The 11,984-nt window shown below is 34.7% G+C and overlaps 2 protein-coding genes across 2 annotated transcripts; one reads left to right on the plus strand and one right to left on the minus strand.

The window, feature by feature from the left end:
* Nucleotides 1–1,356: 1,356 nt before the first annotated feature.
* LOC141670720 (putative LRR receptor-like serine/threonine-protein kinase At5g45780) lies at nucleotides 1,357–6,250 on the plus strand. The gene is made up of 11 exons (XM_074476703.1): nucleotides 1,357–1,913; nucleotides 2,011–2,143; nucleotides 2,259–2,330; nucleotides 2,979–3,122; nucleotides 3,232–3,303; nucleotides 3,390–3,449; nucleotides 3,975–4,048; nucleotides 4,126–4,272; nucleotides 4,356–4,694; nucleotides 5,051–5,442; nucleotides 5,660–6,250. Exons 1-11 carry the CDS (start codon nucleotides 1,805–1,807, stop codon nucleotides 5,978–5,980), a joined length of 1,863 nt encoding a protein of 620 aa, XP_074332804.1. The 5' UTR covers nucleotides 1,357–1,804; the 3' UTR covers nucleotides 5,981–6,250.
* A 2,114-nt stretch (nucleotides 6,251–8,364) lies between these two features.
* LOC141672211 (receptor-like protein 51) lies at nucleotides 8,365–9,870 on the minus strand. Its single transcript, XM_074478752.1, has one exon. The coding sequence runs from the start codon at nucleotides 9,784–9,786 to the stop codon at nucleotides 8,572–8,574; it is 1,215 nt and encodes a 404-aa protein (XP_074334853.1). The 5' UTR covers nucleotides 9,787–9,870; the 3' UTR covers nucleotides 8,365–8,571.
* Nucleotides 9,871–11,984: the final 2,114 nt, after the last annotated feature.

Raw genomic sequence — 11,984 nt, forward strand, 5'->3', positions numbered from 1 at the left:
ACATTGAGAGAATATTTAGCATCAAACATTACAATCAGGGATTTGAGCAACCCATTTAAATAGTTAAACGCAAAACAAACGTGTTGTGTTAGATAATCATGCGAAGAATGAAGAGCTGGTTGATTTGAATATAGAAGATGCAGTACAAAATGTTGAAAATGCACAGGATGATAATAAGGCTAATGAAGTAGTACAATAAACAGAAATCATTAAGGGTGTACATTCAAACCATCTAAAAATCCAACAATTTTTTTAAGTTTTGCAACAAAACATAACTAAACATAAAAAATGACTTGTCTCTAAAATTTATTTAGATATCCTTAAAGAAAATTCTGATTGAAATAAAAAGTTTTCTTTGACGCGACATTCGTGCAATGCATTCTCTTTCCAGATATCAAAAATCACCTACAAATCTTTCTTCCTGTAAAGGAAATAATAAGAAATAAGGTACACTGTTTAATTTCATAATTTCATATATTTATTAACTCGTGTTCAATCTTAAAGTACATTACTTCGCAAACAAATGCTATATTTACCTTATTTAATTCATCAATCACTATCGGAGAAAAAAGCTCTGAAAAGTGAGGAGAGAGAGGAGACTTTTAGCGAATTTAAGAGCCACTAAGAGTCTCTTGGAGTAAAAAAAATTATCTTACTCCTTAAATTCCAAGTTAAGAGCCAAGTTAAAAGGCTATTGGAGATGTTCTAAGAGCATCTTCCCTCCCTTCAATTCGAAGAGTTTCTATCTAACTCTTAACTTACATTTTATATTGAAAAAGTTTGTCTAGTATCTAACTCTTAACTTACATTTTATATTGAAAAAGTTTGTCTAGTGTGTGTCCGTAGACACATGCTAAGCACTAAAACTTATAAAGTTCAGAGTGTTTTGATTTGTGTATTTGTTGTAAATGAGGGGGTCCACCAATATTAAGAAGTGTTGACCAATCAAAATAAGTTAAAATTATAGAAGTTTGTGCTTAGTGTGCCACAGAAAATCCGATATTAAAATAATCTCTCCACTTTCTTTCTCTCTCCCTCTTCTTTTGTTCTTTTATAACTTCAATGTATTTTAATTATAAAATAATATATAAAGAGTGAGTTTAAAAATTATTGTTGGAGATAAACCTACATTATTTTGCTATGAGTTAATTTTTTGTATTATTTTTAAAGGTAATTTTTTGTATTATTTTTAAAGAGTAAGCTAAGAGTCTTTTGAAGATGTAATCTTTAAAAGTGAGAAGAGATTAAAGACTCTTAGTAAATTTAAGAGCCACTAAGAGTCCCTTATAGAAAAAAAATCGTCTTTTTCCTCAAATTTCAAGTTAAGAGGTTGTTGGAGTTGGAGATTAATTGAGCCTGAGCTCGACCATGCTGGATTAAATTAAGCTCCTATGCTAAAATTAGGTTAAAGTTGATTGTAATACCAGATATATCCTCAAACACAAGACAAGGGGACAATCTCTGTCATATTTGCAAATCTCCACAAATTTTCCCGCCTTTCTATTCATACACACTCCTTATTTTTCTTCACATTGAAACATTTTGAGCTACCCAATGTTAAGTAGACTCCAATATATTAAATTCACATTTCTCAAGAAAGTCTCACCTTCCACAATCCATTCTCCATTTTTCTCTTGATAATTGTAAATTGTACTTAAAGAAAGCTCAAGTCAAGTGCGCCTAAACTTATCAAGATGCAAACTTTAACCCTTTTTGAATCTTGACAGACACAAAAAGAAGATAAAAAACCAATCTTTTTTGCTTTGATTGTGTCTTTTTGGTTGTTTCTTTATATGATACGTTAATGATGGTACATACAAATATAGTACTTTTAAGGTTTCTTGTTTTATCTTGTCTAGCTTTTGCTTTAGCTGCTGACACTCTACTCTCTCCAAAGGGTGTTAACTATGAAGGTCAGCATTTCAGTTTCAAGATTCATTTAATTTGTTTATCTATTTATTTGTTTATATCAGTACAGTTATAATTTATATGGATGCTTGTTAATTACAGTGGCTGCTTTAATGTCTGTGAAAAATAAAATGAAAGATGAGTACCATGTGCTTGATGGATGGGATATTAACTCTGTTGATCCTTGTACTTGGAATTTGGTGGGTTGCTCTTCAGAAGGCTTTGTTGTTTCTCTGTGAGTGCTTGTTATAAATTTTGGGTTTTAAGTATTGTTGTGAATTATTATTATTTTCGGGTTTTCAATGTTAGAGATTCATGTCAGAGTAATGTGTTGGTGATTTTGTTTGTAGAGAAATGGCTAGTACTGGATTGGCAGGTACACTTTCACCAAGTATTGGAAATTTGGGTCACCTTAAGACAATGTGAGTTAATTTACTAGTACTTAACAAATGTATCTTATGCTATGCCATTTTCAGTGTGTGTGAGAACTGAGAATACTAAAGATGGTTCTGGATGTTGTTAGTGTTATCCAGGACTAAGTAAGAAAAAACAAACAACAGCCAAGTAGGTAAGAGTTCAATTTGTCCTAACCACTTATGCCAGAAATTGCTCCTCTATTTAGTTACCTTTTGCCACGGGAAGTAGCTTATGGTAAGTCTTTCACCTAGATTATGTACTGTAAGCTTAAAAAATCCTTAAATTTCAGTCACCTTCCGCCTTCTAAGTTCTAATATTGGCTCCATCCATTAATGGTGTAAGATGGTTGGATGAAATTGGGCTCTTGTCCAACTGCGCACACGACCTTTGATTAAAATCCTTGTTTAGCATGTATATTAGTTTGTCAGTATAAGAGGAGGGGGATGAGGATTTCAAACCCTTTACGTTGTTTGTCATAGGGGTAGGTGATGAGCTGCTCCCACTAGGCTATCCCTAAATCAGTAAATCCTCTAATCTCCTCTGTTATTTACTTGCCTAGCCCTCAAATTGTTAAGCCAGAAGGCAGTGTTTTTGAAACAACTTGCCTAGTTATTAACCAAGTAATTCTTTCTAATTATGTTTGTGTGTTGTAGGTTGCTACAGAATAATCACTTGTGTGGTCCTATTCCAGCTGACATTGGAAATCTTTCGCTATTACAAACTCTTGACTTGTCTGGTAATCAGTTTACTGGGGAAATTCCAAGTTCATTGGGTTCTTTGAGTCGTCTCAGTTACTTGTAAGTTTGCTTTGATATTGTAGTCCATCACTCCATATATGTTGTTCTGTTTCCTTGTGATATGGGTTTGGAACTTCGGATAATAATTTGTTCCCGAACAAATTTTCAGGAGGCTTAACAGAAACAATTTGTCCGGACAAATTCCTAGACCTGTGGCAAAGCTTACAGGTCTTTCATTCTTGTACGTCATTCATTTCTATACAATATACTTTATCTGGTTGTCCTCGAAAAATGGATTTATAAAGTTATTTTGACAATGTTTTATAGGGACTTGTCGTTCAATAATCTTAGTGGTTCAACTCCAAGAATATTGGCCAAGGGCTACAGGTGAGATTGTTTTTCCAAAACAAAGGCGCAGCCCAGGATTTTTCTAGTCCATAAAATTATTTTCTGGGCCTTCAGTTGTTCAAACAGGGTTATCGTAATTAGGCATACTATGAGTGCCTCGTTAGCAGTAATATGTTATTATCATTTTGCTTTACAAATGTCTGCATTTTCTTACACTTGTAGATTTTTTTTTAATGTGAATGATATTTTAAGTACGGACAGACTATAAATGAATCTTCCTTTGCCATATCTTATATATATTCCTCTGCAATTTCTGGCCCCATATTCGGGGTGTGCCATCGGGGAGTATTTCCGTGATAATGTGATAGTAAAAAATGACTGATCCGAGTTCAAAAATTTTGATGATTAATTCCTCTAATTTTTGGAAGTAGTGAAGTGGGGAAAGAAATGGGATAATACAAAAACTAGAATTTAGGAAACTTTGTGCCTCTAGTATTTCTCCTAGCTAAAATCTCGTTCCATCCAACTAACTGTAAAGGATAATTTTTTTTTTTTAAATTGCAGTATTGCTGGAAACAGTTTTCTGTGCTCTTCAACATCTACAGAAATATGCACAGGTGTTCCAGATACAGTAAATGGTAATAAATGTTGCCTTATCTTAACCATATATAGGAGAATTTCCAGTTTTTTACTTAAAAATTATTTTGGTTTACAGGAACAAATCCATACAAACAGGTCAGCAGCCATCATCGGTGGATCATTTCTGTTGTTATAGGTGTCAGCTGCACATTTGTGATTTCTGTGTTGCTGCTTGTTTGCTGGTTGCATTGGTACAGATCTAATATTGTAGCCACATCATATGGTATGCCCTGATTCTAGTGCAACTAGTATCTTTTCGAGCCAATTACAGTAGAAACTGTTAAATTATGATTGTTGCATGTGCAGCGCAGCAAGATTGTGAATTTGATATCGGTCATATAAAGAGGTTTTCCTTTCGTGAACTGCAAACTGCTACCAGTAATTTCAATTCCAAAAACATCCTAGGACAAGGTGGATTTGGGGTCGTCTACAAAGGCTATCTTGCGAATAGGACAATAGTAGCAGTTAAGAGGCTCAAGGATCCAAATTTCTCCGGAGAAGTTCAGTTTCAAACTGAAGTTGAAATGATAAGCCTTGCTCTGCACAGGAACCTTTTACGCTTATATGGATTTTGTCTGACTTCGGAAGAGAGGCTACTGGTATATCCTTACATGCCAAATGGCAGTGTTGCTGACCGCTTAAGAGGTTTGTCCTATTAAGCACTTTTTCCTAGTTTTTCATACCTGATTGGAACAATATATACATTGATTACTGGTGCTTCGTATTGGTATGGTATAAAGAGCCGTCTCTTTCTTTCATCTCTAAAATTTATAATGGTTTATCTTCTTAAATTTTGGCATGCACGGTCTTATAGAATATATGAACAATTTACATTCTACAGATACAGTAGTCAATATGTCAGTACAGTAGATTATATATATTAGCATATATTTCAGCACAGTAGATTAAACTATCTTAACAAATTGTGCAGTCGCCTTGAATATAAATTTTCTATTATTTTGAGTACATATGGTGTTCTGATTTTTACTGACTCTGTTTAGACATCAATCGAGGAACTCCATCTTTGGACTGGAATAAACGCATGCACATTGCCCTTGGAGCTGCTCGTGGACTTTATTACTTACACGAGCAATGCAATCCAAAGATAATACACAGAGATGTCAAAGCTGCAAACATTTTGCTTGATGAAAGTTTCGAAGCAGTTGTTGGGGATTTTGGTCTTGCTAAATTATTAGATCGCACAGATTCACATGTCACAACAGCAGTCCGTGGTACTGTTGGGCACATTGCTCCTGAGTATCTTTCTACTGGACAGTCTTCTGAGAAAACTGATGTATTTGGATTTGGCATACTTCTTCTGGAGCTTATAACAGGCCAAAAGGCATTAGATGCTGGTAATGGTCAAGTTCAGAAGGGTATGATTCTTGATTGGGTAAGTACAATACAACATTATACGCAGTAATACTTGCTATAATTCGTAAGTAGGACTGTAAGAGGATAGTTATGGTAGTAGAAGCTGGTAAATAGACGTTGCTATACTAATTTTGTTCAGATCTTTAATATTGGAGTCTTGGACAGAGACTACGCTAATGTTTTATAGTAATTTACTGAACTGTCAATTGTTTCAACTACATTATTATGTTACCCAGGTTAAAACTTTAAATGAGGATAAAAGACTTGAAGTGCTTGTAGATAGAGATCTGAATGGTTGTTACAGTGCTGAAGAGCTAGAAAGAACTGTAGAAGTAGCTTTGCTTTGCACTCAATCGCAGCCAAACCTAAGACCAAAAATGTCTGAAGTCTTGAGGGTCCTGGAAAGCATCACTGGACAGCCGGCAGCTATCGAGGAACAACAAACTGCAGTGAACCCTTGTGAAGGACCAATGTATAGTTTTGTTGGAAATTACGGTGATGGTCATGAAGAATATTCATTTGTCATCGAAGAAATGGAGCTTTCTGGACCTCGGTGATATATTTTGTCATTTCAAGGCTTTGAGATTCTTCATATTCATTTTGTAGCACAGTGGATACGTCATCATTTGTATTGATATTTCCCATCTATAATAATATACTAAAATGTATAGAATTCAAGCTTGCAGGCAAAATGTGCCATTTTAGAAGAACAAAGAACAGCATGTTGATCTGTTTTTTTTTTGTTTGCTTGGCCCTAGAGGCAGAACTACATGATGCTGCGTTAGCTATTCCAATTTTGCCAGAGTGAAATTTTGCTAAAATGATGATTGATAGTAGCCTTTCTCAGTTTCTCTGCTCCACTTTCTTTCCCAGGCAAGCAAATTTATAATTTGATATATATTTTTTTTATATTTTTTTTTTGAAGTCAAGTTACAATAAGCACTACCATTGTGCACTTCGTACGCTACATTAACATTATGCTCATACTGGGCACTTGAGGGAAGTGTTTTGAAATAACTTGGCACAAGCTTCCTCATTAATTGTTAGGCTCAACTTGAGAAGGCATTTTTTTTTCTCATGTGAACTGTTAAGACTTAAGACATCATGTAACATTGTAACCTAGGATTGGAATTCCAGACTTCTTCCCCTCATGTATGAAGATGGAACATCCGCATCCCACCAAAGTGGAGAGTCCAGTTAACTGAATTTTTTTTTCTAGTAAAAAATCAAATAAATCATATGTAAAGAAAACAAATGTTCAGTTTACTGGTATAAAAGCATACTAAAAGATTGAGACCATGTATAAATATACTCCAAATGTCATTTTAGAATTTCACCATCTTAACTTAAAAAGGAGGTTAAATTACTCGTGTAATAAGCTAACTTAAGCTAACTTAAAGTTGGTTATAAACCACTTAGAGGTAGATGGGGGTCTAAGTTTACAAATTGCAACAGTGGTTGGTGTGAAAAAGGTGGTTATTGGCAGCAGTAGTATATCGTAGAAATGAAGGGACGGCGAGGATGATAATGGAAGTGGAAGCGCTGATAAGATAGGTCGACGTAATGGGGGCAGCAAGGAAAGAGGAAGTGATAGAGGTGGAGAAGATGGGGGCATTAGTGGTGATGTTGTCATGCTGAAGGATGGAGTGTAAGCAGCTGAATAATGGTGGAAGTAATGGACATGACAGGGAGGGGGTGGAAAAGACTATGACCGGAGGTGCCCTAAAACAAATCATAAATCTTTCATACTATCGTGAGCCAGCCATGACCTCTGAAAACACTAAAACCCCAAGCTGATTCCCAAACCAGCAACCCCCACCTGTTCTTGCATCCATCCCTAATGACAGGGGTGGTGCAACAGCAATGTAGCCGGAGAGGAACATGTTAGCTGCTGCACTAGAACTGTGCCGCGATATTGTGTACTTCTAGATTGATAGACCACTAATACTGCTTTTAGAAAAAAGGTCAGGCTAGCAATATATAAACAACACACAAGTACAACATGAATCATGATCATTAAAGTGGAAAAATATTTACTAAAATGCAAGTTGCTACTTACATATGCCAAGAACCAATAAATAAAATCTACAAGAATCGTGAAACAATGATCAAATAAGTAAAATCATTTTCTCATTGGAAGAAAAGGGGGACCCCAAAAATTTGAAGTGTGATAATATACACTATAAAGTACAAACACTTCTACCCAGTTTGATTACTTCTCTCAAGTCTCAGACTCTGTTTGGGATTGCTGTTAAAAAGTGCTGTGCTGTTAGAAAAAGTGCTGCTGGAAAAAGTGATGTTGTAAAAGTCAGATAAATATTTGGTAATTTTTTTGATTCGTATATGTTTTGATGCAAAAAATTAAAAATAATGATGTTTTTGGTAAGGTTTGATGGTGAAATCAGCATCTGCTTCCCGCAACAGTTGAAAATCAGCTTTTTCTAAAAGCACGGGGGGACTTGCTTTCTCTAACAGCAGCTTTTAAGCCAAAAGCACTTTTCAGAAAAGTAGCTTTTAAATTTTACCAAACATTAAGCCAAAAGCACTTTTCAGAAAAGCAGCTTTTAAATTTTACCAAACAGTTTTTTAACTGTTTTTCAGCGAAAAGCTGCTGTTGCTGTCTGCAACAGCAATACCAAACACACCCAACTTGGCCCAACATACAGGCCTACATGCCACAAGCCATTAAAAACCAAGAGGTACGATATCAATTTACTTCCTAGTTGTAGTTACTTACACCTCTTGCTTATGCTAGATCATGAACTTGTGATATATCCTAAAGAAATCAGCCTTTTAACATACCAAAAAGCCAAATCAATGTTTGGTTTACACATTACACAAGTACACAAGACAAACCGTGGATTACGTAATCTAACCCCAAGCTTAAAAGTGCAGAAAACCATATCAAGATAAGAGCAGCTACGAATAACTGATACTGATATAGTCGGAAAAAATACAAATCTCACATATGAAGAAAAATACATACACTACAAAAAATAATAGTAATATCAGCTTAGACCATTGCCTAGTGCCTAATCACTTAAAAAATTTACTTCAGGATATATCACAATGTAGGATAAATAATAGATAAATTCATCTTAGACATCAATTTCCTAATCTAAACAGACAAACAATTCACTATTTATTCTTATCTTCTACAACATTTACATAGCACAATGAAGAATATAACAAGAAACACAATCGACGATAGTCCAACAGCTACAACAATAACAACCTTACTTGGACCATGATGATCATCATAGTTTCCATCAGATTCGTCTTCATCGCTATCATCCTCAGAAGTATCACTATAATCACTAGATGAATCCTCCTTAGCTGGAGGAGGTGGGATTGGCAAACCATGTTTGTCACAAGCAGCAATGCCAAGTTTCAATTTTTTCGAAAGCAATGTATGATTATAACAAAGATCACTATTCCCACCTATCTTGAACACAACAAGTCTCTTAATAAATGAACCATTGAATGGCATTACCCCATGAAATTTGTTTTTCTCGAGATTCAAGAACTTCAAGTTCTTCATCTCAGAAATGAACTTAGGAATTGTCCCATTCAGCTGATTCGAGCTGAGATCGAGGTGGGATAGTCCTGACATTTCTGACATTGAATCAGGGATTGCCCCGGATATCGAATTCAAGGCCAAAGAAATGTTTTGGAGATAAATTAAGTTCCCAACTGAAAAGGGTATTTTTCCAGTGAAGGAATTGTTAGAAAGATTCAAGCTTTTTAAGTTTTCAAGATGAGTTAGTGAAGAAGGTATAGTACCCTTAAGATTATTAGCTGATAAATCAATATGGGTAAGATTTAAATGCCAATGTTTAGGTAAAAAACCTTGGAGATCAGTATTAGATATAGTGACAGATTGTAGATTTTTCATGGGCCCAAGAATGATAATAGGCCCACTAGCTTTAATTTTGACTCCAGTTAGGGTTAGTTCATTGAGGTTCTTCAAGCGGCCAAGAAAGACCCCAGAGAGTTTTTGAAGACTGTTGATGCAAGAAAAAGAGTGAAGATTTGAAGCTAAAAGAGGTGGGAAATGAGGTGGAGGAGAAATGGGGCAGTTGGTGAAAGAGAGTGAAGTTAGAGTGGAGAGAGTGGTGAGTGCAGTGGTGGAGATTTCTACGTCATCTGAGCAGTTTGTGAGGTGGAGAGAGAGGAGGTGGTGAAAAGGGGTGGAAGAGTCACATGTTGTGGTGTTGATATTGGGTGAACATGGATCTTTTGTAGTGGGAATGTTGAGGGATTGGAGGGCTCTTATTTGTTTTGGGTCTAGGGTTGATGTTGTAGCTGTGATGGTTGTTGGGGTGGTGATGAAGAGGAAGAGGAGGAATGGGAGTGGGTTCATCTTTGCTACACAGAAAGAGAGAGAGAGAGAGATTGGGAGTGTTAGAAGTGTTGGGGTTTGTGTTTACCTGTGAAGCTAAAGCAAATAATGTAACAGTTGAACATACACTCTTATGTTATGTGACTTATCCATGTATGCTTTTACTTTGAGCAGGTCACTTGATGTAAAATGGCTGCGGCTATTGCTTAAATTTGACACTAAAATTGTGTTTTGATACCTAAAACTAGAAGAAAAAACCGAAAGCGAAAAAATAACTGAAAAAAATTGATAAATTAAATCGAAAATACTAAACCGCTAAAAAAATCGAAGAAAATCGAACCGTTAAAAATCGAATTAGCGGTGCGGTTTCTGTTTTCAATCAAAACCGAACTGAAATTAACCGCACCTCTATATTATATATATATATATATATATAATATTATGTATATATACATATATATTATCATAACCGGTTCTAATATTTTGTTAATTAAATATTTACTTAACATTAGTATGATAAATTGTATAATATTATACCATAAATTAATTAAGATTAATATGTAAACTCTTAGATCATAATTTTTTTTATTATGTATATAATCAATTTTATCATATGTTTTGTTATATACTCTTTTTCTTAATTGTTGTGATCATATATTTTTATCATATTTCGTATCTATTATTTAGATAATATGAATTATACATTTAAAAAATAAATTTATGAAATATATAAATTTTATTTAACGAATTCTAAAGTGACACATTTTTGGTGATTAATGTAATATTATCATTTAATTTGATGTTATTTTTTTATCCAACACATTACCAACAATAAATCGTACAAATAAAAAATGTATAAAAAAACCGAATAAAAACCGAAACCGATGAATGGTTAACCGAAACCGAAAAACCGTTTTTAGCGGTTTGGTGGCGTTAATAGCAATTAACCGAACCAAACCGCATGTATTGGTTTGGCTACGGTTAATGCTAAAAACCGCACCATGCACACCCCTACCTAAAACAGTTCTTGCCCGCAAGGGTTGACTCAGTTGGTTAAAAAGAGGAAAACTAAGCTCTTGGTCACAGGTTCGAATCCCACGGGAGGAGAATTTATGATTATGCCTCCTGAGCCAGAGTCTGTCGCTTAAATGCGGTTTATCTTGGTTCACGTGGTTTGCAGGCTATTACGTGAACCCGTAGGGTTTACTCAGTGCGCACCCGAAGGGTAGCGACTGCGAGTTATCTACGATAAAAAAAAAACAGTTCTTGTATTCTAATCTTAGTTTTATTTTATTATTAATTTTATTTTTATTTAACTAATATTCTATCCAACTCATTTTTTTAAAAAAAATATATTTTAAAGTTGATCTCTTTGTATTTCATTATTAGTTATTTGATGATGTGACAAAAATTACTGTAGCCATCTTTCATACTATATATATATATTCATTTATACATTTATGTATTCATATATAATTATGCATCGAAATTGAATTTTATAATTTTAATATCGTATTTTAATTACAAAACTAATATAACCATGCATTCGAATTGCTGTTATGTTACATGAGTAGTTTATTGTATCTGCGGTGGAGTCGGGTGCTATAACATGGGCTGTAACATGAACTTTGTACAGATACTCCGTGTTTAGGGTGATCTAAATGTGCAATTTAAATTACAAGTTTGTTCTGTTACGTCTATTAGCTGGAGCCTGTAAGTAGGCCTGTCAAATGAGCGAAAATCCGATCCGACCCGATCCGATCCGATCCGAGACCATTTTAGTGGATATGGATTGACCTACTAAAAATCCGATCCGAGATCCGATCCGATAAGAAAAATCCGATTATAAATGGAGCGGATATGGATTTAGATCGATCCGATCCGATCCGGTATATATATAATGTAATAAAAATATTTTTTAATAATTCTAATTTTAAACGTATTATCCTCGAGTGAAGTCCCATAATCTATATTTCGTTCACTTCAGTCTCTGTAGTCTAGTCCATTTCTATAACTCTAGTTCTTTTACCTTTAAAGCCGCATAATCCAAGTCTCAATTCATATAACACTTTTATTTCTTAGTCAAGTACCGTTATTCTCGAGTCAAGTCCCATTATCCTCGAGTCAAGTCCCATTATCTATATTTCGTTCGGTTCGATCTCCATAGTCTAGTCCATTTTTATAACCCTAGTTCTTTTATCTTTTAGAGCCGCATAACC

Source organism: Apium graveolens, chromosome 7 (genome assembly GCF_009905375.1).
Source record: "Apium graveolens cultivar Ventura chromosome 7, ASM990537v1, whole genome shotgun sequence".
NCBI lineage: Eukaryota > Viridiplantae > Streptophyta > Magnoliopsida > Apiales > Apiaceae > Apium > Apium graveolens.

Bases quoted from the DNA above. Each gene is read 5' to 3' on its own strand.
- LOC141672211 (XM_074478752.1), bottom strand. From the start codon at position 9,786: ATGAACCCACTCCCATTCCTCCTCTTCCTCTTCATCACCACCCCAACA.
- LOC141670720 (XM_074476703.1), top strand. From the start codon at position 1,805: ATGATGGTACATACAAATATAGTACTTTTAAGGTTTCTTGTTTTATCT. The intron at 4,695-5,050 runs GTTTGTCCTATT...GACTCTGTTTAG, and splicing joins TGTTGCTGACCGCTTAAGAG to ACATCAATCGAGGAACTCCA. The intron at 5,443-5,659 runs GTAAGTACAATA...TATGTTACCCAG, and splicing joins AGGGTATGATTCTTGATTGG to GTTAAAACTTTAAATGAGGA.